This window comes from Notolepis coatsorum, assembly GCF_963971535.1.
Source record: "Notolepis coatsorum genome assembly, chromosome: 1".
In the NCBI taxonomy this organism is placed as follows: domain Eukaryota; kingdom Metazoa; phylum Chordata; class Actinopteri; order Aulopiformes; family Paralepididae; genus Notolepis; species Notolepis coatsorum.
In genome coordinates this window covers 71,507,601-71,532,549 of record NC_140165.1, presented here as the reverse complement: position 1 = coordinate 71,532,549, position 24,949 = coordinate 71,507,601, and the positions used below count along the sequence as shown (strand labels likewise).

The window sequence follows — 24,949 nt, the reverse complement described above, 5'->3', positions numbered from 1 at the left end:
TGTAAATGCTACAGAGTGGTATGGGTAGAGTATAGTATGAGGTTATGATTACGGTGTAGGGCAGTTGTAGACAGTGAAAGCAGTAGGTAGGTATAAATTTAGTATAGGCAACAGAATTCAAAGTTTGCACAGTATGGGTAACAGAGCCTAGGGTATAGGTAATGGAGTTCAGAGTTCAGAGCTTATATTGTATGGGGGGGGGGGGTCATGGTACAGAGTTCAGAGAGATTACAGCTGAGGGAAAGAAGTTGTTCCTGAAGCACAAGGGCTGTCAGTCCATGACTGGGATGAGATGTGTCCTTGCTGTGTGCCTTCCTCAGACACTGTTTGTGATTAATAGACTCAATTTCATATTCCCATGAATAGACTCAACAGTGCGCCACTGTGTAACCAGGCACAGTTGACCAAACATAAATGCACACATATCCATGCATGTGTAGCAGGGTGGATTATCCCTGCTTCGTGGGAACGGGTGGGCACAATCACTGGGTAGCGAGACACAGTAGAGCTCTGTCTGACTGCACCTCCGTCTTTGAGTCTGGAGCTTCGACTGGAGGCTGGTAGTGTGAGTGGATGGGGCCCGGGATTTACCAACCTGGTCTGGTCCTCTGGTCTTCCTCCCCTGCAGCAGGGCGGTCAGCAGTACTCCCCAACACGCTCCCACTTCCCCCAATTGCTCCTTTAAACCCTCCCACACCTAGTGACTGAATTGTAAATAAATACCCTGGGTTCCCCCCCCCAAGCAGTACCCTCCCTCAGTGACACTAGAAACCTTACAATAAAAAGGGAAAGGTAGAATAGGAAGGGGTCAATCATATATACGTTACCCACACCAAAAGAGTTGTTAAATGGCTCAGGAATGGACACGCACACAGAACTCCCATCTAATTCTTTACTGTTATTTTGTACTGTTCAGTTACAAGGATGAATGGGAGTGCTCTAATGGACTGTAGTCCTACTATAACTCCATGTGTAACTCAATACCTTATGTCTACGTATATTCTACACACACCTCCGTGTTAGTGCCAGGAATAATATACTTTAAAGGGGAACTATTTTACTATTTCTTTCACTATTTGGGCACTTTTACACAATTCCTGTGAGTCTATGGAACACCTCTGTAATATCTATATTTTTTTTATTCATTGTTTTGTATTTCTAATCAAGTCCTCAAAAACAGCATTTTTCTACCTCAAGATCTCGAGCTGTTTTGCAGCCGCAGCTGCAGGTGCCACCTAAACCACTGTGTGGCCTGCGCCGTCTGCTGAACATTAACATGCAGCAGTGACTATATGACATCACATATAGGCACATTTTCAAACGACTCAGTTCAGTGAGGGTGAATATTGTGAGAGGAGAATTGGAAGAATGCGCCAATATGAGAATTTTGAGACATGGATCATATTAATATAAGTTCACATAGCTAGGAAACAATGCTAAACACTCAAAAAGGCCATTTATAAGATAGTTCCCCTTTAATGTGTTTGACTCATCACCCACGTCTGGGTCAGCACCCTGTATAATACCTCTGACAGGCTTTAATTATACGGCAAGAATAATACCTCTCTAGGCTTTACTTATGATGCCCCAGGTCTGTAACCTCCCCACAGGGAAAGGGTTAATTAGATGGGAATTTATTATTAAAGAACCACACGTTATCACACTTAAAGGAAACCAAAAATGTGGGCCCACTTTACCAGAACAAAAGTCCTATGCTAATGCCGGCATGTAATGTTTGGGGTACCCCTTATGAACTATAGTTAGCAACCATTAGCTTCGCCCGCAGGCTGCACCACATTGTGTACTGTGTAATAGATCCGGAGCATTGATGCTCGATTGTACTCAACCAAAATGGCGGCCGCGCCGCACCACCACCGTCCGGGTGGCAAGATGGCGTTGAACGCTCTCGTCCCGGGTGCTAGCAAGCGGGGCTGGAGCAGGGGCAGTAGTGCGCTGAGAGCGTGTGCTGGGTGTTGGCGACCTCTGCCGGTCGGGACGACCTCCCGTGTTGGCCTGAAGACAGCCGGTGCAGAACGGTTGTAGACAGCCGGTGCAGAGTCGACGGCGCGCATCCATAAACTAGCCCTCACTCACACTGAAGCTACATTCTGGGTCCCAAACAGCCCACCTGCTACACGGTTACTGTGGCGCAACGTGGTTTACTATACCACCGGTCTGCTTTAGCGCCTCGCGCTCGGGTTGCACTGGAGTCGATATAGCTGTTAGCAGCATGCTAATTATACCGTCACGCTGCTACTATAACCCGATAACTATGGACGTCAGTCCTGGGGCTCAGTCTCTCTTACTCACGCACTATCACGGATACTCTTATGATAACCCGTCGCTCGCTCCGGCGGGGCTCTCTGGTGGTTCTTTAACGGGGCTATTCCAAAGCACCTCCCGTTGTAGCTGCGACCGCTCACGGCTACATCCCAAGCTGAAGAGGTCTTCCGGTTCGTCCCACCTCCAGGTCATTCCCTCTTCCTCGCTGCCTGCCTCTCTCCCGTACACTCTCTGCCTGCCACCGCCCCCTGCTGGTACCGCCTACTAGTCACACAGGGAAAAGGACTGGGTGGATCGAATATGAATCAATTTCTGTTTATAATCCATATCCCAGCGAGTAGAACAAGGAGGAGCCTGCGTCATTGTTCGTGAGAATATCAATGGAAACTAGTCAACATGTCTTTGTGCACAAAGGGGAGATAAAAGGCAAGTCAGCACATCTGAATAATAGCCATATTTTCAGGTTGCTACACATGCATGTACAAGCAAGGTCAACACTCTATGACATGTATCTTCCATTACCATATAGTAACTCGTACTTTTGTAATCTTTTTGGAATTTCTCCACAACACACATGTACAAGTGGCAGTAATGCAGAAAATCCAGCAAAGGAAGAAGCAGTGTAGAAAACAGGTGGAGTTTTTGCCTAGCAATGGGAATGCTTTGGCTGTACTGTGTAGATAGAAATACACACTCTAGTGTTGATGTCTTTGTTTACAAGGCTTCAGGTATGGTTGCTCTGCTACAAACACAGTAGAGCAGCTGTGTGCACATCCAACCTGTTTTAGGCCAGGTGCAGGATAAAACTAAATGTGACTGAATGTAACTCTCTCGTTTACGACAAGTATTTGTTGGAGTGCGCATGCGGATGAGGGGGGGGGGGGGGCTCTCTCGCATATAGTAATAATAGAGTATATACATAAACTGTACATTGGAAGGCGGCTAGGTGGCGTAGTGGGCAAGGCACTCGCCACCAATGTGGAAACGCTGGGTTCGCGTGTTCGGATCCAGCTCTCCACATTGTTTTCAGTTTGGCTGGTCGTCCGTACTAATACAATTGGCAGTATTAGAGGGTGGGAAACTGATGGGTGGGGATCGGGCGTTGTGGACAGCGACTCCTACAGGTCGGTTGGTGCGCCTGCGCAGTAGAATCAGGAAGTGTCGGGGGCAGCGTGAGCTTCCCACGCGTTACTCCTCGCCACTGAGAGATCGAGCTGCGCAGGTGAAAAGATGCGACTGCTGTTACCTCAAGTACCGGAGGGGACTTGTGCTATGTATGACTTAGTCCACATTGCAGCCGGCTTGTGGGAGGCAAGAAACAGCGTTCGTGACAGGGGAGGGTTGAATTGGATGATACGAAATTGGGATGGGAGAAAATATAGAAAAATGGGAGAAAAAGTGGATAAAAAAAAACTGTACATTGGAAGAGGTCTACAAATATACAGCACTGTTGGGGGGGGGGGGGGGGGCTCTCTCGCATATAGTAATAATAGAGTATATACATTTGAGGGGGAATAAACTGTACATATTGAGCACTGTTTGTGATACAAAAATAGTAGAGTACATTAACCTGGCACACAACATACTTGTTCACATGTCATTTTTCTTTCACTCTAAAGGAAATATGTCTCACATACAGTAGACCCCCCAGTAGCCTACTTTGTGGAGACGAAGATGATGAGTACCAGTCTTCTCCTCAGACATATAAACTGTACATTGGAAGAGGTCTACAAATATACAGCACTGTTGGGGGGGGGGCTCTCTCGCATATAGTAATAATAGAGTATATACATTTGAGGGGGAATAAACTGTACATATACAGCACTGTTTGTGATACAAAAATAGTAGAGTACATTAACAAGATACATCTACAAGATACACTACACGACCAAGGTACCCATGTACATGTCAAAATACTTCCCAAAGGTCAGTGAATACCACGATCACAACACCAGAGGGAGCTCCACAAATCATGTTAAACCCAGATTCGGCTCAAACAAGGGACTAAACACGTTTCGCAATTATGCCACATCAATGTGGAACGCCCTACCCAAAGCTGTAAAGGAATGTGAATCACTACCCACTTTCAAAAACACTCTCAAAGAACACCTACGGGAGACTGCAATTCAAAACTGGCCCCTACAAATGTCCTAACCCAGTTGTACAGTAAAGACCAAGTATGGCCTTGTCAGTATTCCAATGTACAGTGCCCCCCCCCCGTACCCAACCCCCCCCCACCTCCAATGTACAGCCCCACCCAACCCCACCTTACCTACCCAACCTCCTCCAATGTACAGTTTCTATGTCAAATGTATGTCAGTATTCCAATGTACAGTGTACAGTGTGTTCCCCCCCCCCCACCTCCAATGTACAGCCCCACCCAACCCCACCCCACCTACCCAACCTCCTCCAATGTACAGTTTCTATGTCAAATGTATATACACTCTTTTTCTGGATTTTTTTTAGTATCACAAACAGTACTGTATTTGCAAATCTGGTATGTCATAAATGTATAGATGTAGCAGTACTGTCTATCTGTATGTCGTGTGTGTCATATGATGAATTGAAAATGGGGGACCCTGATGTAAACAAGACGAAAGTCTTTCTCTGGTCTGCATCCCCTTAACAATTGTATGTGTAGCAACCTGAGAAATGCCTATTATTCAGATGTGCTGACTTGCCTTTTATCTCCCCTTTGTGCACCAAGACATTCTAATTAGTTTCCATTAATATTCCCTCGAACAATGACGCAGGCTCCTCCTTGGTCTACTCGCTGGAATATGGATTATGAACAGTATCGCTGGACCATATTCACTCACCCAGCCTCCCTGTGTGGCTAGTTGGCGACCAGCAGGGGGCGGTGGCAGGCAGAGAGCGTACCAGAGAGCCGGCGGAGCAAGTAAATGGGGACGGAAGAGGGAAGGAGAGCCTCTTCGGTGTGGGATGTAGCCATGAACAGTCGCAGCTACAACGGGAGGTGCTTTGGAATAGCCCCGTGAGAGAAGTGAGCCAGAGAGCCCTGCCGGAGCGAGCGACGGGTGACGAGACATACTTGCTAGTGATGGGTTATTCTAGAAGCATCCGTGATAGTGCGTGAGTAAGAGAAACCGACCCAAGGACTAACGTCCATAGATAGCGTGGTATAGTAGCAGTGTGACCGGTATAGTTAGCATGCTGAAGAGACCGGTGGTGTAGTCAGCCACATTGCGTGACAGTATAACCGTATAGCAGAAGGGTGGGCAAGAGTATTGCTGCGCGCCAACCCAGCACCGGCTGTCAGCAGCCGTCTTAACCGGCGTTCTGCATCTGCTCTGCACCGGCTGTGTTCAGCCAGCATGGGAGTCGTCCCGTCCAGCAGAGGTCGCCATCACACAGCACACGCTCTCAGCCCACCACTGCCCCTGCTCCAGCCCCGCTTGCTGGCGCCCATGACGAGAGCGTTCGCCGCCATCTTACTACCTGGACGGTGGTGACGCGGCGAGGCCGCCATTATGGTTGATTACAAGAGGGCTTCGATGCTCTGGATCTATTACACAGTGTGCTGCGGCCTACGGGTGAAGCTAATGGTTGCTAACCATAGTCCACAGGGGTACCCCATACACATTACCTGCCGGCATTAGCATAGGACTTTTGTTCTGGTACAGTGGGCCCACATATTTTAGTTCTTTTGAGTGTGATAAAGTGTATGGTTTGATTGACTGTCATGCCTCTTAACTTCCCGTCTTGTTCCAACTGTTTCTCCCTGGGGTCGAAGGTATTATTGTATAAGTGCTATATATGTTATTATTCTAATTATTAGTAATTAGGAATAATGATAGTGTATGTCATTTGACTCATTGCAGTAATACTTGTCACTGCCCAGTATAATTAATACTAAACAACTAAGACGGGAATTGTTGTGTGTGCATGTCCATTCCTGTGCCCAGTATTAACTCTTTTGGTGTGGGTAACGTATATATGATTGACCCCTTCCTACCCAACTCTCCCCTTTTCATTGTAAGGTTTCTAGTGGTCATCAAGGGAGGGTACTGCTTGCGGGAGGGACGAATCCATTTAGGCATATCAGTCACTAGGTGTGGGAGGGCCCACGGAGGTAATCAGGGAAGTGAGAGCGAGTTGGGGAGTACTGCTGACCGCCCCGGAGAGGCGAGGAGGACCAGAGTACCAAACCAGGTTGGTAAATCCCGGGCCCCATTCACTCCCACTACCGGGTCCCGGTTTGACGCTCCAGGCCCAAAGACGAGGGTGCAGTCAGACGGAGCTCTACTGTGTCCAGCTACCTTGTGACTGCCAGCAACCGTTCCCACGAAGCAGGGATAATCCACCCTGCTACATATGTATTGAGCTGTACTGTACTGTACCCATTCTGCAATCTGTTAATAAACTTTTCAATCAATCAATCAATCAATCAATCAATTAACCTGGCACACAACATACTTGTTCACATGTCATTTTTCTTTCACTCTAAAGGAAATATGTCTCACATACAGTAGACCCCCCAGTAGCCTACTTTGTGGAGACGAAGATGATGAGTACCAGTCTTTTCCTCAGACATATAAACTGTACATTGGAAGAGGTCTACAAATATACAGCACTGTTTGTGATACAAAAATAGTAGAGTATATATAGTAATAATAGAGTATATACATTTGAGGGGGAATAAACTGTACTTTAGAGTGAAAGAAAAATGACATGTGAACAAGTATGTTGTGTGCCAGGTTAATGTACTCTACTATTTTTGTATCACAAACAGTGCTGTATATGTACAGTTTATTCCCCCTCAAATGTATATACTCTATTATTACTATATGCGAGAGAGCCCCCCCCCAACAGTGCTGTATATTTGTAGACCTCTTCCAATGTACAGTTTATATGTCTGAGGAGAAGACTGGTACTCATCATCTTCGTCTCCACAAAGTACGCTACTGGGGGGTCTACTGTATGTGAGACATATTTCCTTTAGAGTGAAAGAAAAATGACATGTGAACAAGTATGTTGTGTGCCAGGTTAATGTACCCCCCTCAAATGTATATACTCTATTATTACTATATGCGAGAGAGCCCCCCCCCCCCCATCCGCATGCGCACTCCAACAAATACTTTTCGTTCCCCCCCCCCCCCCCCCCCCCCTCCTCATCCGCATGCGCACTCCAACAAATACTTGTCCAGGCCACAATACTTGTCCACGCCACGAAGCCCCGCCTCAAACCCGTCCACGCCACGAAGCCCCGCCCAGACGTTGGGCTCTGTGGCTCTGCAGATATACCCTACTCAAACCTAGTCCAAGCCACGAAGCCCCTCCTCAAACCTAGTCCAAGCCACGAAGCCCCTCCTCAAACCTAGTCCAAGCCACGAAGCCCCTCCTCAAACCTAGTCCAAGCCACGAAGCCCCTCCTCAAACCTAGTCCAAGCCACGAAGACCCGCCTCAAACCTAGTCCAAGCCACGAAGCCCCTCCTCAAACCTGTCCAAGCCACGAAGCCCCTCCTCAAACCTAGTCCAAGCCACGAAGCCCCTCCTCAAACCTAGTCCAAGCCACGAAGCCCCTCCTCAAACCTAGTCCAAGCCACGAAGACCCGCCTCAAACCTAGTCCAAGCCACGAAGCCCCTCCTCAAACCTGTCCAAGCCACGAAGCCCCTCCTCAAACCTAGTCCAAGCCACGAAGCCCCTCCTCAAACCTAGTCCAAGCCACGAAGCCCCTCCTCAAACCTAGTCCAAGCCCCGAAGCCCCGCCCAGACGTTGGGCTTGCGGCTCTGCAGATATACCCTGTTCGAGAAGGACTCGGTGAAGCAGCAGCAGCAGCACAGCAGCGATGTCAGTGCAGGTCGTGGCAGCAGCAGGGAAAATGGCCGAGGTCGAACTGGTGAAAGACGTCCCCAGCAGCAGAGAGCCGCCCGCCGCCGCCTCTTCCCCGGCGGTGACACCGGAGGAGGACAAGACCCCGGGCCCCGTGAAGAAGACACCGGAGGAGAAGACCCCGGGCCCCGTGAGGAGCGAGCAGCAGCCGCGTGAGGGCGGCTCTCCCCCCGCCAGCCCGGGCTTCGCCGCCCCGCACCCGGGCAAGATGCCGCAGGCGTCGGCCATGAAGCGGCCGGACCCGCAGCACAACAGCGGCGAGGCGTTCGTGAACCGGGACGGCACCGTGGCCGAGGCCCCGCGCATGAAGAAGGTGGGTGAATAATAAATAATAATAATAATAATACTTCATTTTATTTATATAGCGCTTCTCAATGACCTGGAGTCGCTGACAGTAGTTATAGGAACATAGTAACAACAAAGAAACAGAAAAGGAACGTGAGACCATGTTGGGGGAAACAGGGGAAAGCAGCATGAGATGTGAAGAAGGTGAAGGAACTGTCTGCTGTCTGGAGCTAACGGCACCCTGAGGCTGGTGCTAACAGAGCTAACAGCACCCTGAGGCTGGAGCTAACGGAGCTAACAGAGCTAACAGCACCCTGAGGCTGGAGCTAACAGAGCCCTGAGGCTGGAGCTAACAGAGCTAACAGCACCCTGAGGCTGGAGCTAACAGCACCCTGATGCTGGAGCTAACAGCACCCTGAGGCTGGAGCTAACGGCACCCTGAGGCTGGAGCTAACGGCACCCTGAGGCTGGAGCTAACGGCACCCTGAGGCTGGAGCTAACGGCACCCTGAGGCTGGAGCTAACAGAGCTAACAGCACACTGAGGCTGGAGCTAACAGAGCTAACAGCACACTGAGGCTGGAGCTAACAGAGCTAACAGCACCCCGAGGCTGGAGCTAACAGCACACTGAGGCTGGAGCTAACAGCACACTGAGGCTGGAGCTAACAGCACACTGAGGCTGGAGCTAACAGAGCTAACAGCACACTGAGGCTGGAGCTAACAGCACACTGAGGCTGGAGCTAACAGAGCTAACAGCACACTGAGGCTGGAGCTAACCGCACACTGAGGCTGGAGCTAACAGAGCTAACAGCACACTGAGGCTGGAGCTAACAGCACCCTGAGGCTGGAGCTGCCTAACAGCACCCTGAGGCTGGAGCTAACAGCACCCTGAGGCTGGAGCTGCCTAACAGCACAGCACACTGAGGCACCCGTTGGTTAACGGCACACTTGAGGCTCGAGCAGCTGTGATCTAGCACCAACTGTGTGATCTAGCACCAAACCAACTGTGTGATCTAGCACCAACTGTGTGATCTAGCACCAACTGTGTTTCAAGTTTCTTTAATAGTTGTCATACAGAAGTACAGAATACTTTTATACAAAATGCTTCTTACTGTTACGCTCCAGAGACTGTGCAAGATAAGTATGAAATAAAATAACATAGTATAGCATGTAAATTAGAAGTAAAAAAATTAGGTCACAGTGTGATCTAGCAACTGTGTGATCTAGCACCAACTGTGTGATCTAGCTCGTGCTACATGTTGTCAGCGGTGGTGGCAGCTCTCGGCTCTCTCCAGTCTGCTGTCTACTGTCTAGTGTTGCTAGCTAACAAATAATGTGTTATTATAACATGTAACAGTAATAATAACAATAACGTATATTCTTCTGCACATTTCTTGCTATGAAATAAAGCAACGCTGAAAGCTTGCTGAACTAATATTATAACCCCAACTAGAGGGAAATGGTGCCAATTGTTTTCACCGCAGTGCACTTTGTGAGAGCAACATGTCATGACTGTGTAGAGCCCTGGTGGACAGAGTAACTAACCTGTCAACACGGAGGACAGGGTGTACTGTCCTGTAGGTGTCAATTTGTGTGCTTTGCCCCCTAACATTAACTGACCAGAGATTAATTGTATGATATATTTTGTCCGGTGAGCATGTGTAAGGGATGGTTAACAAAAGTGATGATCCTAGATAAGCCTAGCTGGCAAATCACCACCTCAGCAATAACGGTAACAGCCCAACCCTGTTCCTGTGTCTTCCCTCAGAGCCTGTTACTTGGTCAGCCAGACTTAATAACGCCATCTTGACTTTATCACAACCAAACAAAGTGTGTGTTACTGCATCTTATCTTCTCTTGAGTCTTGAGGGAATTCAGGTCAAGAGTAACTATAGAAGTGGATGAATAGGATCAAGGTTCAAGGAAAGAATAACTGGTGATAAGAGCTACTTTGATGAGGCTGCCAGCCGTAGGGTTTATATTAAATGAGATATGGTGAAAAGATAACCTGGATTAACAAACTGCGTTTGTCAAAGCAATGTATTGCTTGAAGTAATACTTTTAGATTGTAGTTGGTAAGTGTTTTGCATTTGGTGTCATATTTAAAGTCGCATCTAAAGTGTTTCACTCGCATCATCAACTGCTGTCTAGTCCACTAGACTTGTAATGATTCTCATAATCCATGATTTGATTGGTGTTTCACTTTTAAGGTCTTGATGAAATCATTTTAAATGTTTGATTGCGTTCATAATGGTTGTGCCACTAATGGTCTGTGTTTTTAAGAGGTTCTGACTGATGCCAGAATAATGTAGGGAAAGTGTCCATATCCACCACTAGATAACGGATACTAAGATAAGATAAGATATTCCGGCCTTGGGGTCATTTGGGCGTCATAGCAGCATGGGGGAGGGGAGGTACGGGCAGGGTAATGGTAGAAAGTCATACTATAAATATAGGCAATAAAATCTTCTGAATATATATATATACATATATTGGGGCGACAGTGGCTCAGGAGGTAGAGCAGTCGTCTGGCAATCCGGAGGTTCCCGGTTCGATTCCCACTCCTCCTTGGCAGCGTGTCGATGTGTCCTTGAGCAAGACACTTAACCCCTAATTGCTCCCGATGAGCAGGTCGGCACCTTGCATGGTTGCCTCCGCCGTCGGTGTGTGAATGTGTGAGTGAATGGGTAAAATGTGAGTAACAAATTGTAAAGCGCTTTGGATAAAAGCGCTATATAAAAAAGCAGCCATTTACCATATATACTATGTGTAAAAAATACTATATATGTGCCCCGACGCAACCAAACCCGATTTGATTTGGCAGAGAGAGCTGTCGGGAAATGAAAAAATGTCTTGCTCTTCAGAAAATCAAAAAAATCGAAATCTTTTTTTTTTACATCTTTGAAATGTCATTAATGTGTTCCCTTATTTGCAAACTTAAATACAACTTGTAAATGAGGTAACTAATTATTGTTATATAGTTTGACAAGTATTGTCTCTCATACTGTGGAAAAACTACAGGCCAGGGCATTTACGGTGTGGGTCTGTCCGCGTATGCTTAACAGGTACTTAACACTTTGGCTGCCAGGAGCCGTGTTAAAGCGTCATTCCCGGCCATGCTCAAGTTGCCGATGACGCTTTACAGCGTCTTTAATATCAATATATCAAAAATCTGGAATCTGATTCATATTTCCCCTCCGCTGGCCTGAGATCCACCAGGAGGACCCACTGAGCTCTCTGGCGGTTCAGGAGCGCCATCTGGTGGCCGATCGGCGCAATCGCTTAACAGGAAGCGCAGTAGAGGTTTTGCTGGACGGCCGTATTGCTTCCGGGCACTCGGTATATGTCCCGGGACTCTGGCTCGTCACGCTACATAGCGATCGATTGCCAATAACTCGATAAACAACATGATTTGGACGTATATACCATTATACAAGCTGGAGATGGACCGGGTAAATCGCCATCCCATAATGATAAAATTTCTACTCTACGATGATCGCCCAACGGCGCGCGGAGACTGGGGTGAGTTTTAGCGTGTAACGTTACCGTCTTCGATACTAACTGCTATTATCAACATTTGACCCACATTAGATGATTGGTATAACGCTGCCCACGGAATTATAAACGCCCCCTCGCCCATCCGGTCAACATCAGATGACGTGTAGTAACTTCTAGAAGTACGTCTAGTTGGAATTTTTTATATCGCGCTGATTGCCATCAAACTGTATTTCATCATCAATATAATGCATTTGGGGCTGTATATCACGTTCTGGAGAAAGCTGCAGAAAGAGATGAAAACATACTTATACATTAGACCATACTTTACTATGAATATGTGAATGAAAAAGTTTAACGTTGCTACACAATGAACAATACATATAGGACTTTGAATGGGCCCTAATAATGGCAATGTAGCAATAGAATTTAAAAAGTTATAGCCCTGCAAAGAAGGGGACTTTCTCCATAGACAAATAGAGCTGGCAATCTATGGTATATCATGAATTTAACCCATGGCAGCCAAAGTGTTAAAGGGGAACTCCAACATTTTGGGAAATTAGCTTATTTAACATCTTCCCTGGAGTTGGACAAGAAGATACATACATTTTTTGTCTCTGTGCGTGCATTTTAGCTTTGGGAATAGACGCTCCGTTAGCGTAGCTTAGCTTCATCACTGGAAGTGGGGGAGGGTTTGAGCCTTACAGTGTATTGCAAGGTCTGACATTGACCAAACTTGATATGCATGACCTTGGTGGGCTCTAGGTCAACTCCTGAAAAGGGGGTCAATGTCAGACTTTGCAATCAAAAGTTAGGGGGCTAATAACCCTTGCCATAATTTCAGTGTGCCCCCTAACTTTTGATTGCAAGGTCTGACATTGACCCCCTTTTCAGGAGTTGACCTAGAGCCCACCAAGGTCATGCATATCAAGTTTGGTCAATGTCAGACCTTGCAATACACTGTAAGGCTCAAACCCTCCCCCACTTCCAGTGATGAAGCTAAGCTACGCTAACGGAGCGTCTATTCCCAAAGCTAAAATGCACGCACAGAGACAAAAAAGGTATGTATCTTCTTGTCCAACTCCAGGGAAGATGTTAAATAAGCTAATTTCCCAAAATGTTGGAGTTTTCCTTTAAGAGGTGTTGAAACACACACGGCCAAACGCTCTCCTTTCTTTTTTTTTTTAAAACTTTGACCAGTCAGCTGGTTCTTTTAGCGTTTATCGCTTTTTTCTGGTCAAGCATGACCGACAGAAACAGGTTGAATGGGGGTATAGATCGGGGGAAAGACACTCTGAGAAAATACGGCTAGTCCGGGAGTCGAACTCGCTACCCCAGATCCGTGACGCGCACGGTTGTCCCCGACGCCGAAATAGCGTTCGAGGTACGCGGTGAGCTACTGGAGCTCCCAACGCTCTCCTTTCTTAGCAGGGAGAAGCACAATGTTTATACACTTTATCTTAATGTTATAAGTAGGGATGCACGATATTGATTTTTTGACACCGATAACTTTATGCTCAAGCCGATACCGATACCGATAACCGATATTTATTGTATTATAATATTTTTTTAACTGTATATATATATTTTTTTTTTATCAATTTTTTTTTTTTTTAGTATTTATAAGCTCCGACGTCATCGGTACTGCTATCGGTACTTGAGAAATTATGGAGTTTTTTTTTGAGGAATTTAAACGTCGCAAACTAATCTTGTTGGCCGTTGTCTATCTCTCCTGCCTCTGTGTCTCTCTGCCTGCGCGGGGAGCGGGCTGCCTGCTCTCTCCTCTCTTCCCCTCCCACACACACACACTCACTCACTCACACACACACACTCACTCACACGGGTGCTGCGCTGGAGTACAGACAGCTCTGCTCTCATAATGGCGGACAGAAGGAAATGTTCAAAAGTCTGGGTCTATTTTACTAAAGTCGATGCTGACAACGCTCGTTGCCACAAGTGCAACAAGACATTTGCCAGTAATGTATAAGCGCTGGTACTTGTCAATGTGGCTGGCGGGGAGATAACGTTAGCTCCGAGTAGAGTAATGGCTGACAATCCGGAGGTAAATAAACGAACGAGAGCTTCTGATTGGTGGTAAGAAGAAGAGGTGGGTGCAAGCCGTGGGACGTAATTGGCAGATCGACTGTCTGTCTCCGAATGTAACGTGACTACGTCACAGCCAAGAAAGGGAGCGCTGGATTTGTGAAAAACTCCCTGTTCCTAAACCACACGCTATCAGTTTTACCACAGTACTGGCAAAACGGGAGGAGGCTATAATAAAAACAAGCGCCCTTCATCCAAATCCACCCACACCGGATTTCTTTTAACCAAAAAATGTATTATATCAGGGTGTCCGCGGATCCTTAAAAAGTCTTAAAAAGTCTTAAATTTGTTTATCAATAATTAAGGCCTTAGTTTGTCTTAAAATGTCTTAAATCCATTTTCAGAGGTCTTAAAAATGCCATAGACAAAGACATAGATTTAATAATAAATCGCTATCTGACTGAATAGTTTGGTTTGTTTAGACAAAGAAATAAAATAAGTCGGAGCGATTCGATTGAGCCTATTTTGCAATCGCCTTTCACGCAAAATGAAATGTGGCTCGGCTCTACCCGTAGTGTTTTTAGCTGTGCTATCTGAGAACAGCGCGCGTGTGTGTGGTCAAAATGCCGGGAGGCTGCCGTTATAATGAGCTCTGGCTCGAAAATATCAAATATAAGTCATGGTTGAAAAGAGGAGAACATCCTCGAGTAGCCGTCTGCAAAATATGCAGAAAGGACTTGAAGATTTTTACGATGGGGGAGAGTGCACTTTCGAGCCACATGCAAGGTGAGCTAATGGATCATATTATTAACGTGTCTCAGCCTGGCTCGACACTACAAGTGCTCCACACCGGTCTCCGTAAATGTTAGTTTTAAAAATACCACTTCAATAATCGAAATAGTCAAGTAACAGGCAGAATACACTATTGGAATTACAAACTTGTGTTTACCGGACTCTGTTTTCACCGCAGTGTTTTGAAATACGCAGCATGTAGCAAAGCCTTAACGTTAGGCGAATCAACGTTAGCTAATTTCCTTTCATGTATTTCAAAACACGAAAACTTGTTGTGTATTGAAATGGTATTTTATTTTTATAACGGAACATTTACGGAGACTGGCGTGGAACTGGTGTGGAACAGTTGTAGGTTGGAACGCAGTAACGTACTGTATATGTGTATGTCATAAATGTTATGATGAATTTAAAATGGGGGACCCTGATGTAAACAAGACGAAAGTCTTTCTCTGGTCTGCATCCCCTTATTATTGTGTGTATTGAGCTGTACTGTATTGTACCCATTCTGAAATCTGTTAAATAAAGTATTCATTCAACCAAACCACAAAAACAAAACAACTGGATGAATGAAAACTTTATTTAACAGATTGCAGAATGTGTACAGTACATACACACAATAATAAGGGGATGCAGACCAGAGAAAGACGTTTGTCTTGTTTACATCAGGGTCCCCCATTTTCAATTCATATAGACATTCCTGATGAATTGAAAATGGGGGACCCTGATGTAAACAAGACGAAAGTCTTTCTCTGGTCTGCATCCCCTTAACAATTGTGTGTATTGAGCTGTACTGTATTGTACCCATTCTGCAATCTGTTAATAAAGTTTTCAATCAATCAATCAAAAACATACACAACATAGAATAGATAGAATAGAAATACTTTCATTATCCCGTGGGAAATTTGACACTGCAAATCGCTCAACATTTAGACAGGACAGGTCACTAATTAGAATAATAACACAAATCAATCAAGTTGCCTGGGATAAGAGTAGAGTAAAATAGAATAAAAATGAAATAAAATATACAGAAATAAATACAGTAAAAACATACATGACATCATGACATTTATGGCATAGGGACATGCATGACATACAGGTATATACTGTAGTACTGTTACATTTGTGACATATACGATATGCAAATAATATACAGTACTGTTACCCAGAGATCCTAACAGAAAATATTATATATATATGATGGGGATGAGACTGTACATTAGGGGGGGGGGGGTTGGACATTTACGGTGGCCAGTTTCGAATTGCAGCCTCCCGTAGGTGCTCTTAAAGAGCGGTTTTGAATGTGGGCAGGGGTAAAGTGGGTTTTAGGAGTGAGGTTAAGCAGTAGTCTGACCAGTTTGTTTTGTGATGTTTGTAATCTTGTTTTTAGTGCCTTTGAGGTGCTTTGGTACCATGAGGTGTAGCCAGGCATAGTCGTAGTACCCTTGAATGAGTGTACTGAGAGTACCCATGATTTTTGCCATTTTGTTATCGTGAAATTGGTATTAAATTTAATTCTGAGTGGCATTAAAAAGTCTTAAAAAGCCTTAAATCTGACTGGGCTAAACCTGCAGATACCCTGTATATGTTATCGGAGCTATCAATAACGTTATCGAGTTTATCGGGATAACGTCATAATTGCTGATATCGGCCCGATAATTATCGTGCATCCCTAGTTATAAGTTATAGCAACGTAACTTGTGACAAACGCAGTGTCCATATAAAAAAGATAAAAAAAAAAAACGTCATCAAAAAACGCGAGTTCGCGCGGGTGTATTGTCATTCAATTAAACAACATTTAAACACATTTAGAATGTCACAAATTTGATGAGCGAACGAATTTTGTTCGAGTGAATTTATTGCAACCTAATGGCATAAGAAGTAAATTCATTCAATAGGGAAACTCAAAGAAAATAACAAACAACTTATTATCATTATCATTATAGGACGCAGCAACAACATTATTGTTGTTGCTGAAGACTAACGCGCGCTGGCAATTCAGCACGGACACTGAATCTGAACATTGACTTTAAGTTACACTGCTATCATAACGTTAGCAAGCTAAGCATAGATCTGTCCCGAGCCTACTGACAAACGTTCCAATGCTGTCTTCGGGATGATTTTAATCCAAACATAGGGACGCGCATTTCCTGAGCCGCAACGTATTATACTCTGGCAAGAGCCTACTCACAATCGTTCCAATGCTGTCTTCGGGATGATTTTAATCCAAACGTCCATTCAGAAACTTTGTATTATGAAATAATAATCAAGACAACAACACAACTTGCCCTCGGGGACAATAATATTTCATCTATTTCCATCTATAATATCAGTGATTATGACCAGACGGAACACTCGCACAGGAAAGGGCTAATTTAGATACAGTATGTATTATTTACAGATAATTGAAGGTACCTCAAAACATGAAACCAAGCCATGTCACACATCGTGTGTGTGTGCATGTACTAGTCTGCATGAAATGTGCATCTCTATGGTAGGGCTGGGCGATATGACGATATTATATAAATATCGGGTACAGTTCATTAACGATACACTTTTTCAACGTATCGTGGATATCGTGATGTTTTGCCCAAGAGGATTGTGTCGCGTCAATCTGTCCACACGTTACTCGTTCATATCTCAGCCCGTGCTGAGATATGCCCATTCCGCGGTCTGTTAATAAAGTTTTCAATCAGACGGATGTATGGAAAGGCTTTTATTATAACATTCGTTGTAGTAAAATCATTATGCCTCATTTAGTCATCCTGTGGAGCACTGGTCTCCTACTCGACGGCCGCGGGGAGCTAACGTTAGTAGCTTTGTTGTTGTTCAGCACACAGGACATTCAGGAAGTCAAAAACTAAGCGCTTGCCGATTGGTGCTAAGAACAGCAGGGCGGGTACAAGCGGTGTGACGTCATTGGCAGACTCGACTGTCAATCAAAATGATTATGTTTCCGTCAGAATGAATGAATGAAAACTGTATTAAAAGGTTGCAGAATGGGTACAGTACAGGAGGATGAAGACCAGAAAAAGACTTTCGGCTTTTTTACATAAGGGTCCTCCATTTTCAATTCATCAAAACATTTAGAGACATACATATATACAGTAGTTTCATTAAAATGCTATTGATTGATTGATTTAAAACTTTATTAACATATTGCAGAATGGGTACAGTACAGCTCAATACATACAATTGTTAAGGGGATGCAGACCAGAGAAAGACTTTAGTCTTGTTTACATCAGGGTCCCCCATTTTCAATTAATCATATTTCATATCTAAATCATATAATATCTCATATGCAATATATAATCTAATAATCTAAATCTAATATATAATATAAAAATGCTAAATGCATGGGTATTTTATTTTGTCTTTAATGTTAGCTTGCAAACTCAAATACTGTCTTGGTAAGCCTCATAATGAATTGTTTGGGGTAAAAAAGAAAAACATCGTGATGTGTATCGTGTATCGCCGAAAGGTCAGAAAATATCGTGATATCATATTTAGGCCATATCGCCCAGCCCTACTCTATGGCCAGACTCTACAAGTCAGGTTTTCATTGCCATCAATTATTTTTAGTTCCTTTCCCCCACAAGCATTTCACTACCACACTACATACGGTTAACACTTTCACTACCACACTACATAAGGTTAACCTTTCACTACCACACTACAGAAGGCTAACCCTTTCACTACCACACTACAGAAGGTTAACCTTTCACTACCACACTACAGAAGGTTAACATTTCACTACCACACTACAGAAGGTTAACCTTTTCACTACCACACTACAGAAGGTTAACCTTTCACTACCACACTACAGAAGGTTAACCTTTCACTACCACACTACAGAAGGTTAACCTTTCACTGCCACACTACAGAAGGTTAACCTTTCACTACCACACTACAGAAGGTTAACCTTTCACTACCACACTACAGAAGGTTAACTCTTTCACTTGATTCGTCTTGTTTATATCAGGGTCCCCCATTTTCCTTATAATACATTTACATTTAGTCATTTAGCTTTTAGACTTACAAGGTCTGTACGACAAGTCACACTATGAAACAAAACAGTTATTTTGATGTAGCCTTTCCTTCCTGGTTCAGCCAATACCTTGACCCCCAACATTAGGCTTATGTGAGGCTTCCAACAAATTGACATAACAAAAGAGCTTGACGCAAGGTGTTAAAGCCCAACCTCTAGGTTAAACCCTACTGATCAATTATGGGTAGTTTACATCATTGGTATATAATTTAATTATTTATTTATTTCCATTTGACACCGGAAATGCCACTCTGAAAGAGTTAAAAAGGTCCACGCACGAATAACATGCACGCGCGAATCAAAAAAGCTTATCAAACGCCGACGTCACAACGGGTCAACAGGTGCATATTAATGAGCCGAATCTAAAAGCTTATCAGACGCTAGCACCTAGCACGGCCGTGACGTCACTTCAGGAAACGTATGCCTTATGTCCGTCCGGGTCATAGTACTAGATCAATGGTGGCTCACTCGGTGCATCACAGTTAGCCTATATCTCCGCCGTCCCTGCTACACGCAGTCGGGACCACTACACTCACGGACGTTAGCCTATAATAGCCCGCCGTCCCTGCGGGTGGTTCTCTCCTCTTTGTGTGCCCCCGTCCCCGCGGAGGAGCTTGTGGACTCGACAACAGCGGCGGCCGCAGGGCGCCGGAGCCCGCAGCGCTAGTTAGCTCATAGCTATCGTGTAACACTAGCCTTTACTGGCTCGACCACCCTACGGCTGCCGCCGCCGTCGCGTCCATGGGCCCCCCGGCAGGGCATCCGTGGGGACGGGGTGTACAGAGAGGAGAGAACCATTTTGGGTCGGCCGTTCATGCCGGCCAGCGAGCCGGATGTCGGGATATGTTGTTAGCACAATAGCTACCAAGCTAAGCTATGTTATCTACTAACGTTATAAACACAATATGTGTACAACGACACAATGATTTACATTATTACAAATATGGTAACGTGGTTGTGGCTTTTACAAATAGTGGTTAGCTTTAGAGATGGATGGATGGCTATAATCACGGAGCAATAGTGAGGTGAAACAGATAAATTTCCATTCGGCTAGTAGTAGCAAGCATATATCTATGGTAGCAAGGCTCTCTGCCTGCCACTAGCTGTGTGACTCTCAGCGCCCCCTGGTGAGCCCCCTGTTGTCCTGCACCTGTTGTGACGATTACACACGCACGTTATGAACAATTGATTAAAATATGCACGTGCGTGGTGATTGTGTTGGGCAGACAAAATGTTTGATAAAAACGCTAAAACTGGGTCAATTTCAATACTTTTTTTTCCCTTCTTCATGAAAGCCACTGTTGGCATAGTCCACATTGTTTATTGAACAAAAATACAACGTGGAGGTTGACCTTTAATGTCCCCATAGAGAGGGGGGCCATGGAATACAATGCATTCTGGGTAGGGTTGTAGTTGTTTAACTCACCGGTGTGAAACTCCACAAAGTTCGAAGGCCATTCATCTCTGAATGCGTTTTCTGATATCACCATGATTCATAGGAAGTAGTTTGAAAAGTATCCCACCAAAATGTTCAAGTGATGGCTTATTTTGAAGGTATGAATCTGTACTTTCACAATATGTAAAACAAAAAATGTGACGTTGCCTCAACAAGTCCCTCCTATCCAAGGCTAGGCACATATACTATGAGTACAAGTAAACGGTATACACGAGGTGCAGGTGAGAGACTGTCCTCTTAACCCTTTCACTGCCACACTACAAAAGGTTAACCCTTTACTATCACACTACAGAGGGTTAACCTTCTGCAGTGTGGCAGTGAAAGGGTTAACTGGCATGATATACGTTATAGTCCGTGCAGGTTTTCGTGGTTAAGAGCCATTAGTTCTCCAGCTGGCAGCACTCCATGCCCACGGTGGTGGTGGTGGCAGCAGTCCATGCCCGTGGTGGTGGCAGCAGTCCATGCCCACGGTGGTGGTCTGTGTTTCAAGTTTCAAGTTTCTTTAATAGTTGTCATACAGAAGTACAGAATACTTTTATACAAAATGCTTGTTCTTACTGTTACGCTCCAGAGACTGTGCAAGACAAGATAAGTATGAAATAAAATAACATAGTATAGCATGTAAATTAGAAGTAAAAAAAATAAAAATTAGGTCACAGTGTTCAGTATAGACATATGTACAATGTTCGATGCAGAATAGACGTAACTGAGTTACCATATAATATACAATACTGTGCAGTGTACTAATATACAATACTATATAGTGCAAGGCAGAAATGGGATGAGGTGCAATTTAGGTACAATTTACAGTAGGTGTACGAGTTGTAGTGCAAATCCTTTATCAATAAATATAAAGTGTGTTTGTGTGATCTAAAGTGTGGAGAGTGGGTGCTGCAGTGTGTTTGTTTAAGTGAGTGTGTGCGTGTGGGTGTGTGCTGTGTGCATTTGATGGTTGTTGCATAGTGTTGACTTACTCCTCATAGAGGGGGTGGGAGGGAGGGAGGGGTTCTCCAGGATAGCCAGCTTCCTTCTCAACCTCCTCTCTGCCACCACCTCTAGTCTGACCAGTTCGACTCCCGCCACGGAGCTAGCCTTCCTCACTCACCAGCTTGTCCCTTGAGCGTGTATGCTTTTACCAACGCAGTTTTGTTTCCGGGTTCCCGTTTTGCGCTCTGATTGGCCACTGACCTACACGCGCGTACGCCCCCCTCGCTATCGCCTTTGGGGCGTGAGATATGAAGACTGATTTAACTGGGTATAGGAAGGCAGTGCCATACGAGCCGCAAATTGAACATGCAGTGAGTCTGCGACAACAACCCAATAATAAACACTCGAAACAGCTATTACCAGACAATTACAACAGCAGTGGTGCCTGCTTCAAATGTCACGTATTATAGGCTATAAGCCCGTGTAGATCTATTCGGAATAATAAACATATACACCCTAGGGGGGGCAGGTGGCGCACGGAGATTACGTTCGTCACCAACACCGGGAGACACTGGATTCGCCTGTTCGAATCCAGCTCCCGGCGTTGCTATCAGCTTGGCTGGCCTCTCACACTGATACAATTGGCTGTATCAGAGGGTGGGAAAGCTGAAGGGTGGGTCCTGGGCGTTGTGGACAGCGACCCCTACAGTTCGGTCGGGGCGCCTGCTCAGCAAGGGTTGGAACTGAGGAGAGATAGTGTGGCCTCCCACACAGGGACCGAAACTAGAGAGCGCCGCCCGCCATTTGCGGGCAGTTTTTACGTTTGGCGCCTCCCACTTAGAGTACTGACCGCCGTGTGGCGGCCAATCAAATGGTCATGTGAAAACCGAAAATCATGATCCAATTCTGAGCGGAGTTCTCACTCGCTGTCTGAGCGCATTGCTGCTCCTAAATCTCCCTACCTGTTTCTGTATGCTGCATGTAAACACACAGTCACCGTGACTGATGTTAGTCTACTCTAGTCAGAGAGACCTCCGTGAGCTGATGTTAGCTACTGTTACAAAATGACCCAGTCAACTATTCACTTTTAGTTTAATACATGAGGCATTGTGTAACGTTATCCAGCTGGCTAGCTTCTGATAGCTCCCGACATAAACAACTGCAAGTGTGTCCAGTTACATCGCATGAGGGCTGCAGCGCTGCTGACTAGGGTCCAGGTGCAGGGTAGGAGAATCCTTTCATGCTGAATGTAAGAGTTTAGGGTCCAGCTGTAGCGCCGGAGAATCCTTGCTGGAGCTGGAGGCCACTAGAGTATACACACAGACAGTGGAGCTGTTTGCAGACAGCGAGGTGGCGATGTCTCGCAGATAATACAACTACAAGTATGATTATATAATATATATATTTTATTAAAAAAAAATTTAATATATAAAATAATTTTTTTTTTTTATCAAAAAAAAGTTGGCAGGTAAGAAATCTGCTTGGCGGGTAGATTCTTCCCATCTACCCGCCACTGGCCGGTGAGTCAAAAAGTTAATTTCGCTCCCTGCTCCCACACGCTACACTCTCCCCGGTGAGAACCTGCGCGGCCAGGTTGGCCTGCCGGCAGGCTGCACATGCGTCGGAGGAAAGCATGTGACAGTCTCCGGTCTCCCGGACCAACAGTAGGGGAAAGTACGCAACAACCAGGAAGGGTGGGATGGGAGAAAAATCGGGAAAAAGAGGGGAAGAAAGATACAAAAAAAAACATATACACCCTCTAGCAAAACATGACACAATGTGATCCTATCTCCGATAGAGCGGCTGGTCGCAGAGACGCGAGTTGAACGAACACATCGGGAGTAGAATGAATGAATAAATGACCCTGATGTAAAGAAGACGAAAGTCTTTCTCTGGTCTGCATCCCCTTAACAATTGTGTGTATTGAGCTGTACTGTATTGTACCCATTCTGCAATCTGTTAAATAAAGTTTTCATTCATTCATTCATTCATTCTCCTCCCGATGTGTTCGTACAACTTTCCCCTACTGTTGGTCCGAGAGGCCGGAGACTGTCGCATGCTTTCCTCCGACGCATGTGCAGCCAGCCTGGCAGCGCAGATTCTCACCGGGAGAGTGTACGTGTGGGAGGCCGCACTACCTCTCACCAGATCCTACCCTCGCTGAGCAGGCGCCCCGACCGAACTGTAGGGGTCGCTGTCCACAACGCCCAGGACCCACCCACAGCTCCCCTCCCCCTAACTCAGCCAAATGAGTTAGTATAGCGATCAGCCCAAGCCAAGGCAATGCTGACTCTCCGGGAGTCGAGACCGCAGCCTCTTGCATTGGTGACGAGCACAATCTCCGCTACGCCACCTGACCGCCCTCGAACCATCGTTTTTAATCATGCAAACAATTTGCTCCTAAATAGGGAGGTGTAGTCTGACGTCACTTTGGACCGCCTGCGAGGTCCACCCGTATAGGGATTTATCTTTGGGAAAATGGATTATCGGCTATTGTACCAATTCTACCTCATGAACATTTGGAAAGCTTTCCATTTTTGCACAAAATGAGTTCCCTTCTATCACTAACATTATTTGTTAAGCATTTTTGGTTGAAATAAAGTTTAGCGTTCTATTTTTTTTTTTTCAATTAATTGCGAATATTTTCATGTTGAGCTATAGATTGTGGATGAATAAGCACAGAAAGGTACACCATGCAAATGTTGATGCTTTATTTGTTTTAAATGAGACAATTTAGAAATGGGCAATGGGCAAATACATTGTGTTTTCAAGATGATGGACCGGCCGGAAACAGCAATCATGTAACCACTACACCTCCCTATAGACCAGGAAGTAACCACTACACCTCCCTATAGACCAGGAAGTAACCTCTACACCTCCCAATAGACCAGGAAGTAACCACTACACCTCCCTATAGACCAGGAAGTAACCACTACACCTCCCAATAGACCAGGAAGTAACCACTACACCTCCCTATAGACCAGGAAGTAACCACTACACCTCCCTATAGACCAGGAAGTAACCACTACACCTCCCTATAGACCAGGAAGTAACCACTACACCTCCCTATAGACCAGGAACTGGAAGTAACCTTATTTCTAAACCTAGCCGCATTTCTGGCAAGACGCTCTCTGATTGGCCGACGCCTGTTTCTACACTGGTTAAGCTTAGGCACTCTTTCGAAGTTGGTTAAGGTTAGAGTTTGTCTTAGAGCGTGACGGCAAGTTCTTTCGACGGTTAAGCTTAGGCACTCTTTCAAAGTTGGTTAAGGTTAGAGTTTGTCTTAGAGCAAGGCGATAGAACGCCAGGTAGTTTGCAGGCTGTTTGACGTGGAAATGGGCAAAGACACAGCTCGTCACGCGATTGGGCAAACGCGTCAGTGGCCAATCAGAGAGCGTCTGCCAGAAATGCGGCTAGGTTTAGAAATAACGCACACCTCCCTATAGACCAGGAGGTAACCACTACACCTCCCTATACTAATAGTCTTTCGGGTATTTTATTTAGAAAAATGGCCACTTCCGCCCGCGCCTCAACCCAGCGTAAGGCCTCTGGCATACTCTGAAAGTGACGCGCACACGGACACGCTGCACACACGCTTCTGATTATACTCCGTGTTCGGTGTCTGGAAGCGCCGCGCCCTGGCCGCGCAGAGTGCTTTTGTTTTGACAGCTGGCACATGCGCAGTCGGCATGCATATCCACGCGACTGATGCACGGTTACAAAATCTGGGCTGCACACTTGATCTGTGCGGATGAGCGCCCTGACGAG

At 45.5% G+C, this 24,949-nt stretch overlaps 1 protein-coding gene across 2 annotated transcripts in view; it reads left to right on the top strand.

Moving 5' to 3' along the window:
* Positions 1-8,091: 8,091 nt before the first annotated feature.
* The window catches only part of LOC311242692 (putative adenosylhomocysteinase 3), a gene marked incomplete at its 3' end in the record, with an annotated part of 150,191 nt that continues 133,333 nt past the window's right edge, over positions 8,092-24,949 (top strand). For both annotated transcript variants that reach the window (XM_084331694.1, XM_084331695.1), the window contains exon 1: positions 8,092-8,452. In XM_084331694.1, coding sequence (XP_084187820.1) covers positions 8,096-8,452 — 357 coding nt within the window. In that variant the 5' untranslated portion in view covers positions 8,092-8,095. The remainder of the gene's footprint in view (positions 8,453-24,949) is intronic.